Below are 19557 nucleotides of genomic sequence, written 5' to 3'. Positions count from 1 at the left end.
TGATCAGATCTCAAACCTTTACCTGATGCTGTTCATTGCAGTCAACCTTTGTGCACAGTACACTCAATCCATAGCTATTTTGTTATACTGCACTTGAGAATTACTGTTTATTCAATGTTAGTGAAGATATAAATTTCTTACTTTCATCTTACTGTTTTCAAGCAGTAAACCAAATTATATCTGCATGCCTTGATATGGTTCTAGCTAAAGTTTAGTGATTGTTTTTAATAGAATCAGCCATATGACTGCTTTGCAACAGGAATAATCAGCTGTACGGTTTAAAAGCTGCATGTAAGCAGTTTAACCTGAATTAGACCTTTACTGGAGAATAGCCAGTAGCCGAGGTAAGGACATGCATATAAGTGCGGTCTGAGAGAGAAGCAGAGAAATCAAATGAGGGACTTGGAGTTGAAAGTAAAGAGAGTGTCTGTAGAGATTACACGGATGGAATTCTATGTGCTAGGTGTGCACGCGTGTTTAATTTGGTGTAATAAGTGTACGAATCTGAGTATGTATGCAGGCGCGGTTGCAAAAAGTTTAATGTGTGTAATAAAAAGATTCTGAGAGCATGCCTGAGTGACTGTAAAAGAAATGCAGAGGGCATTCTCTTCAAACGGGTGGTATTCAAAGAGCAGGCACTTTCAAAAGGAGACAGCACTGAGGGCAGCCGAGTTTGAACTGTGTTTGTGCAAAGCAGTCTGCCTTTTAAAAAAAAGACAAGCAAAGAATTAATTCCTGAAGTGCATTCACTGAGTCTTCTTAGAAAGGGAGCAAATTTTAGGGGATATAAAGAAGTAGTGGTGGAGCTATGAAGACGTGAAGACAGGGGGTTTACTAACCGAGCAGGGAGCAGGGAGAGGAGGGAAGTTGTGGACTGGAAGGCAAGTGAGTGAAATACATGGAGGGTAAGAAAGGGATGGAAAAAAGGGACACATAGAGGGAGAACACTGGCCCGGGGCGCTGCTACGTGCTTTGCCTTCTTTCTCCCCTTTCTTCAGGAGGCTCTCAGAGAGACGGAATAGACACGAGATGAAAAGAACAAAAACCCACTTTCTACATGGACCTATGGGAACGCTTGAGCCAGTGGTGCCACATATAGCTGCACCGATCTGACCTCGGCGCTGCAGGAGTGATGGCTAGTGAATTACCATGTCAGTGGCCCAGTGCCCCGTCACTCCAGCTCCCTCACACGCATAATAAACACACTCTATCACCCGTTCGGCCCAACCACACCGCCCAAAGAGAGCATATTAATTATAGATACACATTAAATTACTTTCATTACCTCCCCTGCTCAGTCGACGGGACAGAGACAGGGATGATGGATGGAAAGGGGTTTGCTTTACTTCCCCAAGTAGCAAACGCCCCTTCTTTTACCTTCTCTCACCCTTTTCTGGCGTGTTCATTCTTTATTTTGCACCAGTTATCCTGTGACTTGCATTTCCCTATTTGTCTTTTGCATCTTTCCCCCAATTTTTTTTGTGACAACTAGACAATGGGAATGTCTGTTCTCTGTCACATAGAAGAGAGCAAAATGTGCCGTAGGGGAAAATTGCCCCCATCAGACCGTTGTTTGGATCAGCTGAATGAATTAATGAATAACTGTGGTACTTTCAGGACCCAATAGGTACGCTTAATTTTTTTTATACTGAATATGAACCATAGGAAAGAAAACCCAGGTTTGTCGTCGGTATGTTATAATACAGTATTGTGCAGCTGAAGTTGTCAATCAGACACTTTCCAGTTGAAACGTGAATAAAATCTGACTCTACTTTTCTCTGTTCATATTTGCTCATGTATCCAACAGCACTGACTGAAGTACAGCCAAAACATTGACAGTTGTACCTCTAATGACCTCCTGCAATTTGAACCAAATTTTCACATTTGGCTTCATCGCTCCAACAGACCACTGATTTTCTGATGTATACCTCAGCCTTTTTTTCCCCGTTTCCCCTTCTAATAAAACCATTTCCAAAGAGGCTTAAGCAGACAGTCGATGGATCAACACAAGGATCAGATGCATCTCTCAGTTCCTGTGTCTGGTATTTTTTTCTGGTATTTATTTCTTGCTGACATCATTTTCAGATGCTGTTCATCTGCGGTAGGCCTGCTATTTTTTCTTTTGTCCTCCACATGCTCAGTTTGTCCACAATGCCAATATAATGTTTCAGCTAACAGCTCTTTGGGAATCACATTGTTGGTGCAAAAATACTAGTTTTGAAAATCTGGGAATGTTATCCTTGACAGTTTTTGTAGATTTAATTCAAGAGATGATGTCCTCTTGTTGCAAACTGCTCGTAACAAAGTGCCTAAAGATGCAATTTAAAATGTGTTCTTTGGTATGTGTCAGCACAACACTGCCTCAACCCTTGTGCTAGGTGCCTTTTTTTTTTTATCTTTGAATGATTTAGTGTAAAGTGGTTAAAAAAAACATTACTCTAAAAATAGTCAGATGCAGGAACTGGACTGAAAATAAGTGGAAAAGAAGCTAATATCCAAAGAAAACCTTTAGAGACCTGGAGAACTTTCAACTGTGGCTCAAGACTTTTGCACAGCACTGTATTTCCAGTTGTACTCGATTAAACTTGATCTATAAGCTCTCTGATTTGATTAACTTTTGAAATCAATCACAAGAAACCTAGCGTCTGCATGCGCTAATGAAAATGTGGCTAATGTGAAAATAGCACCTCTCCAGTGTCATCTTCTCTCATCCCATACAGTGCAGTCCCTGAGCAAATAACCATGCGCCACATCTCTTCTTTAACCCTAAAGGCCGCTGTAGGCTTCGCAGTGTGTCTGTGTATTTATGTGTGTGCACACTTGTCCTCCTTCGCTGCCTTCTATAAGTTTGATCTCACTGCAGCCAGGAAACCATTACATCGGGTGCCTCTGCTTGCTCAACAACCCCGGGTCTATCTAATCTCTGCTGCTCCGAAACATCCCATTCAATTTCTTCTGTTGATAGATGCCAGTGCTCTTTGAGCCCTTCGGGAGTACATTCTTTCTTTCCTGCTCGTCTCCAACTTTTCGCTTGTGTAAGACCACTAGATTCATCAGGTCAGCCCCCCCTATTGTAAACAACTAGGATCTGATTTGCACAGATCCAAAGGTCAAGAGAACGGCTGACAGTCAGCATCCACGCGCCAGTCTAAGAACGTTTCGTGGCGTACGTAGGATGCTTTATGAAGAGTGATACCCACTTAGATTCACACACTCCTGAGCTCGCTACCTCTTTAACACCGACTGACAGTTACTGTAACTGAGAGCTGCCAGTTACACTTAGAACAAGCAGATGCATTCTAATTGTAGTCGTCATAAACAGATAAGGAAGAAGCACTCTAACACTACTCTTCCTGTTTACATTTACAGCCACAGATGCTACTTAGTGTTTCCAGCTATTTTGCAATTATATTACATTTTGCTGTAACCTCAGCAGACAGAGATCTACTGGGCAAGACACTAAAACCCATGATGCAAGGAGAAAGAACACCAAAAGAACCCTTTAGTAAGGACGTAGCCCGTGTTTATTGAGATCATGATCACATAACATTGCATTAACTGTGAAATTACTAAACAGCAATGCAGAAGTGTAAACTACCCTCAAGCCATTTTATTCACGGCTGTTTATTTTTTGCTCCACAGCACTTTTCACCCAGCATTGCCTAGTCATTGGACCACCTCCAAGACCCTCTGGAGATCCAGAAGTCTTGTGTTTTTTTTTACCATTGGGCATGGAGGACAACATTTATGGAACTCCACAGGAACAAACATTATGAGAAGGGCAGCCTGTAGAGGAGGGTCAGGAGGCCAGAGGGGAGCACGAGGTGAGAGTGAATATAATAATGACAAACAGATTCCTGGCCGCTGCAACCGCAGCCTCGTCTCTCGGGTACCTTTCCACCTTGTCATGTCCAAAGACCTTGTATAATACTCAGCAAAGGGACAGGAGATAGCAAACACGTGTGTATCTGTACTCGCCTGTGCATTTCTAATTTATTGGCCCACTGATTTGCTGATGCGTGTGAGGCCGCACACAGGAGCACTAGCCTGGAACAGCCGGGCTTTGGTTCATTAGGCGCTCACACCCTTAAGCGGCTGACATTTCCAAACTTGTTCCCCAGTTTTCTAATTGTCGTGAAAAATTGGACACAGGCGCCAACATTGAAAAAGCTGCACGCTACATCTTGATTTGATGGCATTTCTTGAGCATCGCCGGATGAAAGTGAAATGCAAAAAAAGCACGCTGGATAGTGCAAAAAGTGAGGAGGGAAATTAAACAGGGCTATTCATCCTTCTCATTTGAAGACCTAAATAATCATCTACATAGATAAACCACATAGTGTCATCTACCATTATTGGTACAATTCGCACATCTTAAAAATATGTCAGATGTGGTGTGTAAATTTCAAAAGAATCAGAACAGTTTCGAAAAGTAAACCTTAAAATTGTTACTCAGATAAAGAAATCAAATAAGAAAAGCAAATACATAGCATTAAATCGATTAACAGTTTATACAAATCCATCTTCTCCATAAAATAAATGTGACTGTTAAATGTCAACACAAAATTATGGCATCATTTTGGGGCACTCGTTAGTTTGTGTTTCAGCTTGAAATTAATAAATACTGACAAACGGTTAAAAAGGTTAAAAAGGTGTCATCATGTGCTGTTGATTACAGAATTAAAGTCAGTTTAAGACTCCAACAACAGGCTTTGTTAGTGTATGTTTAAACTTTACAGACTTTACAAAGACCAACCAAAAAAAAATGGAAATATATGGACCAGCAGACAGGGTATTTCACATACAGAAAGTAGAAGTTATAAAATGTAATCACTGCATGTGCAATACTACAACAAAATATCAGTGTTTTCAGTACGGTGAAAACAACGATGGAAAAACATCACATGTTTAAAGGAAAGTACACAATTCAACATTGCTCCAGAGTCCAGGCAGGTGCAGTTGTACAAATGTCATACCTCTAGAGAGCTGACAGAGTGGACAGATGACTGTAAATTAGTAAAACATGCTGGTCATAATTTCCCCATGAATGTTAAAGAGATGACTGATATTTAAACAGTAGAGAAATTAGCTGTTTAGAGCAGCTAAAGTTTGACATATAGCTAAAGGTCTTAGCTTTGTACTTTGTCACAGTACTCTTTTATTTCTTTGTTGTCACAGGTAACATACCACATTTGCAATTCATGGCATCTTTTCCATCCATTACTACTCAAATGTAACTTTTTTTTTAACCCAGTAAACAAAAAAGAAAATCCCAGACACATCTGCATTACTAGCGCATTATATAAAAAGACAGAAAATACAATTTCATTTCATTTTAAGAATCACTGTCACAGTTTTTCTTCCTCTGTGTGGCCTTAGTGCTGTGGGATAATTTACTCATTTTCTAGAAAGTGTCATGTAACCTTGAAGCATACTGAGGAAAGTAATAAAAACATGAGATTTGCTGTAACTTACTATAAAAACAGAAATCTCTGTCTGTCCACAAACCCCTCCTGAACCATCAAGAGTTCAACCAAACTTGATGCACAGGGTAGCATCATATCATTTTGACAACAAGACCTGATCAACAAACTGTAAATTCCAGAATTTACATTTTTTACAGTAAATATTCGCATCACTTTTCAATTGTGCAGAAAAAAGAACAACAATACAAGAAATCACAGACTGTGTCTGAGAAAACAATGTCTCTCAGCTACAAACAGCGCTGCTTGAAATGTGAAAAAGCACAACAGCTTCACAACACAGCTGCTGGCGAGGTCCACTGATAAAGAGGTGCCAGTGAGTCAACTCAGAAATAATAACTTCTAGTTTTAGTTCCCCATCCTACTCTGTGGAAAAACAAACAGCTTTTTGTTGTTTACAGAGTAAAAGGCACTCATATCGGTTTGCAATGAGGTAGATCAATACAAATCAAAAGGTTAATGTATAATAAGAGTTGTGCCTTCAGAACAAAATAACTGGCAGGATCAAGAATGAATTGCAAAAAGGGTTTTGTTTTTGGTAACACAAAAGGTACTCCAACAAGATGCATTTCTCATTTAAAAAAAACTTGACCCAATACTGATATTTACTTACAGGCTGCACAAACTCACATGCACAGGAAAAAACTTTTAAACTTTCAAAAAAAATTGGTTAACCATCTTCAATTCTTCATCAAGAGCCATAATCAGGTCAAAGTTGTTCATGTACGTATGTATGTATGTATGTATGGCTTGTACAGCAAAACTTCCATCAGCTTTAGCTCTACCTTGTGCTAATTAGCAAAAGTAATTAAAAAAAAGGAAACACACTAAGCTAACATGGTGAATATAGTCAAAAATCTATACCAGTGAGAAATCTCCACGTTTAACAACGTTAAGCAGCTTTGCGCGCCGATATTAGCAATTAGCTCAAGTTGCTATACAACCTGTTAGCATGGCTGTAGTCTCTGTGTTGTCTGCTGGTTGAAAGACTTTACAGTTCATCAAAAGTCAAAGTAATTGCCGACTGACTGAACGAATAAATCAGTCTGTTAAAAATGAGTGCGAGCAAGCAGAAAGCAATCTGTGCTAAGATCAACCTGTACAGCTACAACTATCACCCCGCTGCATTCACGCTAAATAAAGCAATCACATTTCATTTTGTTTCGGCACTCTCTGGGTCCTGCTGGGCTGCGCTCATCTCCGTCTCCTCAGCTTCAGGCTGCTCCATCTCTGCCGCTGAGATGCTCATCTGCTCCTGGTTCTCTATGTTAGTTTGGTTACGCTCTCGGTCTTTAGCTCTCTTTTCTTTCTCCAGCATGTGGTAGTTGTAGATGTTCATGACGAAGAGAAAAAGCCCGCCAGTCGTGATGACTGAGCCACACATGAGGAAAAGGTACTTGTAGTCGCCAAAGATGTCTACCAGTAACCCTGTGTGGAGGAGGCCAGAAAGAATATTTAAAATTAATCAAAGAAAACACAGCACAGTGAGAGTATAGCGTCTAGACGGCAAGTTTGAAGGTGAAGAGGAAGATCAGACTCAGATATTGCTTATGAGTGCGTGCAAGAGAGCGAGAGTGAGCATAGGCCAATTTGAGAAGAGCCATCTCGGAAATGACGGGGCCATTACACCCTTCTTGGCTCTCCTGAATTGCCGGAAATGCAATTTGGATGGCTGCTACCAAAACGAATCAGAAGAGAGGCATATTCTCAGAACCATAAATATCCAGCTCAAGTCTGCAGAAAAGTGACAAATGTGGTTTAGATCAGATTTCAGCCTGCGGCTTTTCTGAGCCCTAAGTCCACAAGTCGCCCCGACCCCCGTTTTCCCCTCCAGACACGGATCGATAGGCGAATGTCGCTATCTCTCTCAGTGTCGGCATCTAGGACTGTCCACCTCACTGCATTACAATCCCCCTTAAAGCCGTATGGAATCCTGGCAGCTCGCCTCAGAAGCTGAAGTATTTTGAGCAGGATTAGTTTCTGTTTATTTTCTCTTGCTCCTAGAGTCTTCCCTTCTCTTTCCACTATTAAACATCTAGTTAGTAAAGATGACTGTGTTTATTCATCAGGCCAGTTTTATAAAATTGATGTTTGTCAAACATATTAGGAAGCACATTTAGTACAAACATGCTACCGTCTCCTTCTGAAACCAATTAAAGATGATGTTAAACTATAAGGAAATTAAACTGATTCCCTTAGCAGATCTCCTTAACTATACCACCTGCCATCTTTGCAGTGGAAGATTGTGTTAAAATAATGTTTGTGTGACTGAATGCAATGTACTGTACTATACTAGGAGGGGGTCACTTTGCATTTGGATCAATTTCAACCATCTCAATGCCGGCTGTATTATCTGATTGATAGCACTCATCTGGTGCCTGTACTCCAATGACCATCACCCTCATTAAGACAGCCCTTGATTGGCTAAGCAGTAATTAAGTCCATCTGGCATAGTCACCTCTTTTTTAATGTATTCACAGCTTAATTATGGCCCAGGTACAGGACTTTAATGACGAGAGTTTGAACTGAGCGTCATTAAACACCCAAAGCAAAAGGGTAATTACACCCGCTTACCTCACTTCCTCCTAATTGGATTGACCCGAAGGTTTGGGGGAGCAGTAACAAGCAGAATAGGGGAGACATAACGATTGAGCCCTCTGGAGGAGATTGTTAGACGTGCAGGGAGGCACTTATTTACCCTATTAAATGAGCGCCTCGGAACACGGTCGCTCTAGACTAACTGGGGGGCCTGTAACTTTTCACCTCATTAAAAGTCAGGTTGGAGGCAAAGGACGCGTTTGTCAGCAGGATGATATTCACAGCTGATTAAGTCATGTTCAGCTAAACTACTGTACATCCTCACCTTGTTTATGTAGGACATTAGGCCTGTATGAACACTGGTGAACAAGTTGAGCAACAACAGAGAGGATGGCTTGCTCACTGCAATACAGTATGTGTTATTGACAGACATCACCAAAAATGATAAATACCTTTCAAAACCAAATTTCTGAAAACACTAGGGAGCGTACACCCACAAGTATTGTAGTCTATCCTTACATGCATGAAGAAAGATGGCCACAAGTTAAGAAAAAAGTTACATGTAGGAGATGGTAACTAATTTATCGGACAAAATAGGTCTGCCTCGACTTGTTAAGAAAAGCAGTAAGAGTCGTGGAATAAATGATTTAAAAAAAGCATCATTTTTTTTGACAAAAGGAGGAAATACTTTGACTGATATTGCAAAATCAACTCTAGGCTAAAATGGCTATTACATTATATCTCATAGTAATGTTAGTAGCTTTTTTCTTTTTGTTTTACAGGGACAATGAGCCAAAATGCTGAACAGGTGGTCAGTGTAGTACTGTGTGCTAAGGTTGGGGCATATGTAAAAATTTTCCAGCTGACATTCGTCAATCCAATAAATGACGACGGGCGATATATTCGAGCAGGTGACTTTTTGATGGGCGGGGGAATGTAATCACGCACCAACTGATTTAAGCATTTAAAATTTATTTGTAAGTTTCATTTGGAGGGAATACTTTACCTTCTTTTCTTGTTTGTTTCAGTATTAATATAGCTACTTTTTGGATTATTGAATCATTTATTTATTTGAGATGCACTGAATCACACAAAAGACTTTACGTCTGAGGGTTTGGGTTTTTTTTAATGTTCGCTTGAAGAGATATTTTGATTTTTAACTTACTTTTTGTTTAATTTTGTATTGGTTGTTTGGTTGAGTGTGTAAGACAGACAAACACTGGACCGACCTGTAAACACGGTTATAGTGGAAAAAAGAATCCAGTTTCTCTTTGTTTCCCTCCCCACCATTGTGTTTGTTAGTTTTTTTTTAATTTAAATAAAATGTTTTTGTTTTTTCTGAACATAGGCTACTGCCGTTCTTTCTTTCTATTATGAGTTTAAGTAAATGAATCGCTGCATTTGGGTGACTCTGAGGAGGGGGGGTTTGTTCGCAGCTGGAATACGGTGCTGCTAAAACAGCGCTATTATTTTTTCCATTGACTGCTTTTATTAGCTTCAACCAACATTATTAGCAAACTTACTTGTGGGCAAATAAATAAATTGCTCTTGTAAAAACGATCAAAAGCTTTTACAAGAGCGGTGGGTCCAATCGCCCAACCTTACTGTGTGCTTCCTAATGTGACGTTTATACACTATGATGTAGATTCATGCATAAGTGAATCAGTCTTAAAGTTTGGCATTGTTTTTTCCCCATCAGTTTTGCAACATGATTTTATAACTGCAATGAAAACCAACAATACCACAATACAAACAATACCACCCTAACTTTACCTCGTAAAGCCTCAACAATGAAATATCTGTGGATGTTACAGTGGGCTGCGTTTATAGATATATTTCTGGCACTGCAGTGAAAAGCTGTCACAATAGAATCGTGCCCGCTTTTAATTGACGGCCTGAGCATCATGGGCATTATACACTCGTCTCATGTGCACAGAGATTCTCTGAATCTGTTGATGATAGTATGTACTGTAAATGATAAGATATTCAAAGTCTTCACAATCTGATGTTGAGAAACATTAATCTGAAATTGTTCCACAATATAGACACAGTTTGCTTCTTACTGGTAAACTGCCCATCTGTATTTCTGAGTGCCTCACTAAGACGCTCTTTATACCCAACCTGTTGCTATTGCAAATGTTCTTCCAGCTGTGGTTAAAGTCAGACTGTAAATAAAATGCAGCTTCTTTTTTTTTCTTATCTTTAAATGAAGCCTGGATTTGCCCCAGATGCTCCATTATGTCATGAAAGCCTGTGCCCATGAGGATAGATGGCTTCTTTCCAGCAGGAAATCACCATGACGAACTGCATCTTTGTGTGGGCGTCTCATACAATACAAAACATCCATACTCCGTGATAATGCGGCTCTGTCTTACAGGAATGATACTGTTACCAAGCTTTACTGCAACATAATGCACAGCCTGTGAATGAAAGAGATAAACAAACAAATATTGTTTGCAAGGCTGCTCTCGCTTGAAAGCGGTTATTTCCTCTGTAATGGTGGAAATTTCTCTTTTCCCCAAGTGTTTCTGCATGTTTGTAAGTATATATTACCTTGCTCTTTGCCTCAGTTGTAGAAAGAAGCAGCGTAAAGCAATCTTAAGTGATCTAAGAGTAAACATGTGTACTTGTGTAAGAGAAAGACAGAAAAAGGATTATGTATGAATGAAGGATGTGTTACCTGCAGCAGGTGGTCCCAGCAGCATGGGGAAGCACTCCACGATCGTGACAAGTCCAACGGCGCTGGGGAAGCGCTGATTTCCCATCAGATCCATGAGGCATTCAAATATCAGGGCGAAAACCATCCCAAACCCCACACCAAAAAATACTGCGTAGACCACCAGGAGGGTATAGCTCCTCATCAGAGGGCACAGCAAATGGCACGTTCCATTAAAAACCATGGCAAAGCTGAAGAAGTACTGAATTCTAGGCCTGATCCACTTGCTGTTGGCTACCAGGCCGGTGCCGGGTCGAACAAACATGTCAACAAAGCCCATAATGGAGAGCAGGTAGGCCGCAGAGTACTTCTCAACACCTTGGCTAACAGCATAGGTAGACAGGAACACAATGGGTGCATACGCTCCAAAGATGAACATGACATTTCCTATTAGGTAAATGACAAAGCCCCTGTCCCTGAAAAAGGACAGATCCACAAACTTCTTTGTGTTCTTCATACAGCTTCCTTTTATCTTAGTCTTGCACTTATTTGGCCGATCCACGTTTTGCTGCGGTGCACAAGCGAGTGTCTTACAAACAGGTCGCATGAGGGCTCCAGCAACACAACAGTTGAGCATCAGACCCCCCAGGATAAGGAGGCTTCCTCTCCAGCCATATGTGCCCAGTAGATATTGGTTAAGAGGAGCCAGGAAACAAAGGAACACTGGACTGCCAGCCATAGCAAGTCCATTGGCTAAAGGACGCCTGGCCAGAAAATATTTACTGATGATGGTGAGAGATGCATTCAGGTTAAAGGCGAGTCCACAACCTGCATGTAGAAAGATTGAAAACATCTCAGTCACATTCCAAAAACCCTCAGGAAGAAAAACCCTACTGAACCTGAGCTCCAAAGGGTACTTAATTAAATTAAGACTAAATCTGCCGGCTGCTCATTAAGGTTCCATCTCATTTCACTTTTGCCATCTAAAATCTCATTACAGGACTCTGGAATTATTTCAGAAATAATTTCTCCATTCAAGTAGAAATAAATTGGAGAGCCTGGGTAATACATTTACTCACTTGCCTTTCTATGCAGAAATTTTTAATCTAATTGGACCTTATTTTGAAGAAGATGAAGAGTTACAGTTAGATAGCTACGGTGTTTAGAATTTCTCCCTCTAATGTCAGGGTATTCTTATGATGCATAAAGTTTTTGTTGTTTGGTTGTTTTTTTAATGCATTTAAATGGGGATTTACTATATTAGGCTTTTAGGGGGACATAAAAAGTGTAATTTAGCAATTTTTTCTTTTCTAATGAGGAATTTCACATTATTTTGACTTTAAATTAAAAAGACTGACTGCAATCCCAATAAATGTGACATCTACAAGTCACCGAATTATGACACTGTCCCCTAAAACTTAAGAGGAACACTTAATCATCACAGTATAATAACATATGTTAAAGCTGTTGCCAGACTTGTTTTGGTGCAAGTGAAAGTGACAACAGGTTGTCTTCATTGGAAAGGCAACCTCCAAAAAGCCACATGGCACCATTTAGTTGTAATCCAGCTCCTCCAGGATGGCACATCACCTTCTCAAAATGGTTTGCTGTGTCTCCCAGCACAGTCTCAAGAGTGTGGAGGCCATTACACAAGGAGACAGAGCTGTAAAGGGGTGCCAACCCAGCAGGAGTGGTGTCGGCTCCTTTGTATGGGAAGGAACAGGACCCAGCAAAATGACCTCCAGCTGGCAGCTCATGTGCATGTTTCTGACCAAAGTGTCATAAACAGATTCCATGAAGTGTTCATAACCAGCACCGTGCAGCTCCAATGGCATTCGCCAGAGAACATCAGAACTGGCAGGTTCGCTGAGAGCTCATCTGACAGATCTGAAAGAGTCTGGAGATGCTATGGCAAACCTGTGGTCTGTGGCCACCACATGCAAAACAGTTTCTACGTTCCTGGTACCCGTTTTAATGCATAACAGTGTGTTTTAAATGATCACGGAACCCCAAATCATGACGTACCAAAAATAGTAACAGAGGAATTTTCCATGCATTTGTGCTGTCACACCTGGATTATTGTATTGCCTTATTTACAGGCTTAGATAAAACATCTTTAACGCCTCCAAGCAATGCAAAATGCTGCAACCACACTAACACATTCTAGTAAATGAGCTCACATTAACCCTGCTTTATCATTTTTAATTTGGCTCCCAGTTGACTTTAGAATTTGTTTAAAATTTCTTGTATTACATACGGACTAAATAGACAAGATCCAAACTATATATCTTGTAATCATTTTGTGTGTGAAAAGCACTATAGAAACTATTTAAATGACGCTCTTAGTTCAATTATAAATATGTACTACCATCAAAATGTCCTAGAAAGTGTTGAGATTAAATTATTTGAAGTGCCTCAATTCTATGCTTTATATTAACTAAAATGCCATATATATAGCCATATATAGTGTAGTATTAAGTGGACACAGCCCTGAAAATAAAGGCATTAGATTACATGTCCTTGGGGGATAGAATGCTGTAGACTCTCGCTCACGCTTGCCTGGGAGAAAGTAGATAACAGGGGACCATCTTCTAGTAGAAAGTTACTGAAACACTGTTGTTTAGACTAGAGAGGGACCAGCAGATTGATTGTTTGATTGTAACTGATTGTTTATTCTGAGAAAAACAGGTGTGGGATATTAAACTGTTTTGTGATGCATTATACTGCTGATTTATAAGAAATACTCTTTCCAGAGAATCATGGCCTTATTTTTCTGATTAGAAAGAACAGAACATACTGCACAGGAAGGCAAGGTCATAACTTACGCTCACTGAGAAAAAGAAAGAATCTGAATGTTTAGTTTGGAGGGGGGCCGAAGCTTTGAGAATGTGAGAATCGGTCAGACACGTCGAGATTTGCCGGACACCCTCCTGTGCACATCTCCCGTCCGCACATTTGTAATGCTCAAAGTGTTGTATGGAATAAAGACAATTGCATTGATTAAAGAGATTGTTGATTGAGCATTTATACACCGAGTGTTGTTCTTCCTTCAGCCCAAAATTCAAAGAGTTGGTGTATTTAATAAAAGTCCACTGTGTGTATAACCAATGCAGTCAATCTTAGCAACACAGATTGTTAAAGCTGAGGTGTGTGCAGAGAGACAAACCGTGAAACTGTTCATGTGATCTTGTGTTGTGCTTGAACGGTGCCAGGCAGGTGCTCCAACCAATCAGAAGCATTCATTATTCCAGTGACAAGGACAGCATACCTCACCAGCTTCTCAGCATCACAAACACCAGTGAGAGAGTGAATGAAGGAGTATACGAGGAGGAATAATTCTGAGATGTATTTCGCTGTGTGTGGGGTGCTTTTTTATTAACGTGCAGGTGTTTGTGTATGTGTAAGCATATGTCTGCATGACTTCTAGGCAAAACTGCCTAATGCCTGTGTGTCAGTGCACTAGGCACAGGGGAACAGTGTAGAGCCCACACATGCCCCAGGCACCACACATGGCCCAGCCACTCGCTGTGCCTATTAATCCTTCACAGGGGCCCTTGGCTGGGTAATGAGCCTCTTAGGATGGCAGAGAGCCCCCATGTGAGGAACCTGATTGGAGCTTACGGAAGAGTACAGAGGGCCATGGAAGATCATGCTCTCTGGGATCAGAGACAGTTCTGTCTTAATTACTGTCCTGGTCCTGGTCCCCTCGGTGCTCTAACTGCACCCTAGGAGCCGGGGCAGATGCCCAGGGCCTTCAGGAAAGGCATGGCAGTCTAGTTATGGGGAGCAGATCTGAACCAAGAGATTCTAAAAGGGATGTGAAAAGATGCAGACTGCCAACATCCCAATCCCACTGGGACCAGGATTGATGGGAATGCAAACTGAATGGTAAACAAGTATGGCATGATATCTTGGTTTTAGTCTGTGATCAATTATGAATTCCCAAAGTGAGACCACAAAAAGTAAAACCTGTTCAAGCAGCAGTAATGCATACTGCTTAGGAATAAAAGTACTGTACCTCCAATGACGCCAATGCAGAAGTAGAGATAAGCGATGGAGCTCCCAAAAGATGCGGTTACCATAGACACTCCACACATCAGTCCACCCATGATGACAACTGGTCGGCTCCCAAAACGATTGACCAACATGCTGCTCACCGGTCCTGCAAAAACAGATGAGCACTGAGAACGAGCAGTACATTCTTGTATTATGTTACGTCTTAATGTCGCCAAAGTTTTAGTAATCCGGGTACCTACTACTTCAAGGTAAACTGATGGGTCTAAACCAGTGAAATTCATCATGTGATCATAGGGCTAAATTCTGCCACACAATTTTGTAATGAATAGCTCATTAAACAAAATAAATAACTTAAAAGATGAGTTTCATGTTTTTTTTAATGTCTGTTCATTTTATCTGAAAAGCATTATTATTTGCACATTAGCTGTTGAGCATCCCTGATCTAAACCAAGGGCAAAAGGACATCACAGAGGGTGACAGAAGACCTCCACAGCAAAGCAACCTGGCAAGTCATTAAACATTCCCCTGATAATGTAAAACACTACACCCAGTGATCAATCAGCAATTAAAAAGCCTTTTATATGCTGTCACTCTTTCCTTCATTCATAACCTTGCCTGAAAGAGTGACATTGAACCACAAGTCATTCTCCAGAATAATGAAAACCTCTATATTCTTATTGCAAACTACACAGGCTTCTCGAAAAAAAAAAAATTAAAGGAACGGTTTGAAAACGCATCAGATCTCAATGAGGAAAAAAAGATACGTATTCTGATGTGGGCAGTGTTAGGAATGAAAAGTTCACACATCATTTGAAGGCAATAAAAGTGATCAACCTGCCCCCCAAAAATCAAAGTGGAAAAAAACAATGCAGCAATGATGCTCAGTTGTATGTCCCCACATTACCCTGTATGCATGTGTGACAACGTTGGGGTGTGCTCCTAATGAGACAGCGGATAATCTCCTCCCAGATCTGGACCCGGGCATCACTGAGTTTTAGCAGTATCCTGTTTTAGCAGTTGTCTCATTGTTGCCCCTCTAGTGCAGCTGTTGTTAATTTCATTAACACCAAAGTGGGTGAAACTGATTAACAGCCCCCTCTGCTACTTACCTAATCAATATCCCAGCAGTTTAACTGAACTGATGCTATACTCTGATTAAAAGCTGTTCCTTTAATTGTTTTTAGCTGTGTAGTTCAGTGGTGGTAGCAGTGATAGATTAAATCTTTTTGTTCCAATTTCTTTCATTTTTGCACTAGCAATGTGATCCTTAAAGAGCCATTAGCTGAAGACATTGCATATCTCAACATGGTGCAGTTTGTCCAAAAAGAAATCTAGGAAAACTGGACAAGTAGAAGTTGTGTCCTTGGGAAATAGGGAAAAAGCATTCTTAAGGGAGCCCGAAGGGAGAAAAGGCTGAGGTATTCCCAGTTACACAAGAACTGGACTTAAAATCAGTGGCAACAGGTCTTATGGAGTGATTCATCCAAATGTGAAACTTTTGGTTCAGATCAATGAGTGTCTACAACCAGTGGAGGCTCTGTTATTGTTTGGGGCTGTACATCAGCCAGTTGTGTTGGGCATCTTGTCAAAACTGATGGAATAATAAATGCAGAAAAGCATTAACAGATTTTGATCCACCACACAAAGCCGTCTGGAAAGTGTCTGATTGGCAAAAACTTCATTTTTCAGATCATGATCCAAAAACACCTCTAATGCAGTAAAAACATACCTGAATTTAAAAAAATAAAAATACAAACTCTCGACAGAAAACAACAAAAGGCAGCCAAGATCCAAACAACAGCTTCAAGAAGCCTGGAGAACTATTCCTGAAGACTACTTAAAGAAATCAAGAAAGCGTGCCTAAGACAGATCAGGCTGTGTGAAGAACAGAGGGGGTCATACCAAATACTGACATTCATGCTTGTTAGAATGATACAATATTTATTCTTTTTACCATATATGCTCTATTTCCATGTATGATTTGACATGTTTTAATAAATTGCTGCACCTGTGTCCCATTTTTCTAGCAAAATATAAAGGAATGAAGGGTGACTCAAGACTTCTGCACAACACTGTATGGGAAATCAAATATCCACCCAGCTGTTTATACAGTTACACAGGTTCAGAGCAGGGTCAAAGATAGATCATCGTTTTCGCTGTAGCCGTGTCACAATAGGGCATCTCTTGTTCTACCACCGTATCCATTTCCATTATAAGTTTATCATTGTGACTCGTTGAGTCAGAGGTTTCCTGAAAAGGCTGTCATGTCTTTCCCATGGGGGCCTGGTGTCAGACCCCACTGTGCTGAACCTTCCTCTGATATATTCCCCTCTTTCCTTCTCCTCCGCTAGGTGACATTGTTGAATCCTTGCCAAGGACAATATGATAAAGTCCTGTGCCTGAGCCACATTGGAGGGGAATATTTCACTAGTTAGGCCGCTCTGAGTTGAGTGCAGGTGAGTAACATAGCGTGCTGTCCTGCAACCTTGAAAGCAGATACTAACAAACTCAGGGAAAAAAAAAAAAAAGAAGAAGAAGACAAGAAGAAAATCACACTAAATAAAAACTCAAGATTCTACTTTTTTCTTTCAGCAGTGAATAAAATATTTATGTCTTCACAAAATCGTAGAGAATACAGTTTTTGTTACCTTTATTTATTCTCAACGTTAGTATTTTGAAGACAGTATATAATATATCTAAGTAGGGTCTGATTTGTGACATCTGACTTCACTTCTACAAACCCAAATGTACAATAGATGTCACATGCAGTGGTGCTTACTTCCATAAATTCCCTTTGGACCTCAGTGAAGAGACTTAAATTTAGGTCAGGTGACTTACATGGAAGCAACGTTCACTTTATTAGGCAGCGGGTGCAGTCGCTCATGTGAAGCCAGTTATACTCGTTACTGTATTTCTCTAAATCTAAATTACAACCATACACAACAGTCGTGCCTTTGCAGCGGACACAGACACCACACAAACGATCTTTATGAAACTGGGATTTTTGTGTTTATGATGCTTATCGCCAAGTACAAATGCACAGAGCAGACTTCTCAAAATACTGATCTGTCTGCTGTCGGCTGGTTTGAAGCTGTGCTTTAGTAATGCTTGATGCAACTTCTTACAGAAGGTGTAGAGAAAGTCTGATCAACAGACCACGATCGGTGCTAGTATGGGGTGTACGTGGTATGTCAGAGCCCTAGGACAACTAAATAAAACACAAAAGAACAAGAGACCAAAAAAAAACTCAGTCTGGTTAACCTGCAGGCTATTATTTACCAGCCAATACAAATGTGTTCTCTAGTAGTGATAGGAGTACTGATTTAGAGGTGCTGACTACAAAAGGTGTGATGGCCTAAAGGTATGAGGCCACACTACACTGCATTCCAAGCAGCTCTGGGTTTGAGATTATCATATTTATGCTAACCAAGTGGTTTATTGATGTAGCATCACAGCTGACAAAAACAGACTGCAGAAGACTATTCAAATTCAATTCAGTTTTATTTATACAGCGCCAAATAACAACAACAGTTGCCTTAAGGCGCTCTATATTGTAAGGTAAAGTTCCTACAAAAATAAAGCATACAGTAATGCTAACTATGTGGATAGGAAAGCTTAGAAACAGTTTAACCAATAAAGCACACACAGAGTCAACTCACCTCCTGCATACATGGCAGCTAGCATAATAGAGGAAATCCATGCTATTTCACTGTAGCCAGCCTGCAAGTCTTCTTGAATGTCTTTAAAGAAAATGGAAAGGGCTTTGGGTGTGGAGTAGGCAAACCCAATGGAAATATGGGCCCCAATCACAACCATCCAGCCCCAACCGCCATCCAGGGGCTTGGAGCCCAAAACATCTGCTGGAGCAGGAGGCATGTTCCTGTTCAGAGTGTACAGTACAGGGGGACACAGTGTTACAGTCGCTGCATGCATGAACAAAGCAGTACAATCTAAGTAAAACACACAAGCGCATATTAACTAAAAACGAGGAGTCGGATTTCAAAATAAAAGTCTCAACATCATTCTAAACTTGCTGACAGGTAGTTGAGACATGGACTCACACCGAACTTAAAGTTTGGGCTGTTTTCAGATTCTGCGACATGCTAGACCACACCGGCCATGTTTGTAAACAGAAGCGGGGGAAATAACCCGCAAAACTACGCAACAAAGCAAGCTCTTGTGTAATATACTGCTGCTGCTGTTGGTGGTGGTCATCATAATGGGAAATGTGTGATTTCTTCCCTAGACGTATTAAAATACAGCAAGACCCAAAGGTCTGACACTGCAATTCCACATTAGAGTTTTTTACAAGCCAAGATAACTTTTCCGATCACTCCGTCTCGTTAAACCGTTCCGCGCAGAGTGGGGCAGGAATGCTACTCACCACCACGTGGACAAAGAAACCGGTTAACCAGCGTGTGTGGATATACTGCAGAAAGCCTGACTGCATCTCACCGTTCACTGAGCGTCTGCGCAGCCTCTCTTTACGAAGTTCCTGACCAAAGTTTCACCAGCCTACAGCTTTATTTGACTGCTGGTCACATGTCGCACACATGGACCCGAGGTGATCCGATTCACTAAATCAATGGGACATGAGCTTTGTCTCCTCTGCGTTTTTCAGCCACACTGCTGTCTGCGGCGGCATTCAGTATGACAGCCGAAGGAAAAACTAAATTCTACAACTACTAAGCTATTACAACAGGAAGAAAGCTGTTACGGCTGTGTGTCCTTTACCTTTGGCAGACATAAAATGTTTTCATGTACCTAATGATGGTTTTCAGGCGTTTTCCAAGCCAAAATGAGTTAATCTGACCCATCTGATCTGATAAATTGAGGTCATAATCTAACTACTCAAGATCCGCC

The 19557-nt window shown here is 40.8% G+C and overlaps 1 protein-coding gene across 2 annotated transcripts; it reads right to left on the bottom strand.

The window, feature by feature from the left end:
- Positions 1-6488: 6488 nt before the first annotated feature.
- LOC113022820 (monocarboxylate transporter 2-like) lies at positions 6489-19313 on the bottom strand. 2 transcript variants are annotated; one of them, XM_026168669.2, is made up of 5 exons: positions 19150-19313; positions 18354-18574; positions 14696-14839; positions 10702-11505; positions 6489-6911 (listed from the first exon to the last, which is right to left on the bottom strand). In XM_026168669.2, the coding sequence occupies exons 2-5, from the start codon at positions 18568-18570 to the stop codon at positions 6637-6639; spliced, it is 1440 nt and encodes a 479-aa protein (XP_026024454.1). In that variant the 5' UTR covers positions 18571-18574; positions 19150-19313; the 3' UTR covers positions 6489-6636. The 2 variants fall into 2 exon arrangements, with proteins under 2 accessions (XP_026024454.1, XP_026024455.1); XM_026168670.2 differs by having other exon boundaries at positions 19079-19178.
- Positions 19314-19557: the final 244 nt, after the last annotated feature.

The sequence above is a fragment of the Astatotilapia calliptera genome, chromosome 5 (assembly GCF_964374335.1).
Source record: "Astatotilapia calliptera chromosome 5, fAstCal68.1, whole genome shotgun sequence".
Classification (NCBI taxonomy): domain Eukaryota; kingdom Metazoa; phylum Chordata; class Actinopteri; order Cichliformes; family Cichlidae; genus Astatotilapia; species Astatotilapia calliptera.
This window is presented reverse-complemented; position numbering and strand designations above follow the sequence as displayed.

Bases quoted from the DNA above. Each gene is read 5' to 3' on its own strand.
- LOC113022820 (XM_026168669.2), bottom strand. From the start codon at position 18,570: ATGCCTCCTGCTCCAGCAGATGTTTTGGGCTCCAAGCCCCTGGATGGC. The intron at 11,506-14,695 runs GTACAGTACTTT...TTCTACATGCAG, and splicing joins CTGCATTGGCGTCATTGGAG to GTTGTGGACTCGCCTTTAAC. The intron at 6,912-10,701 runs GTAACACATCCT...TCCTCCACACAG, and splicing joins GCTGGGACCACCTGCTGCAG to GGTTACTGGTAGACATCTTT.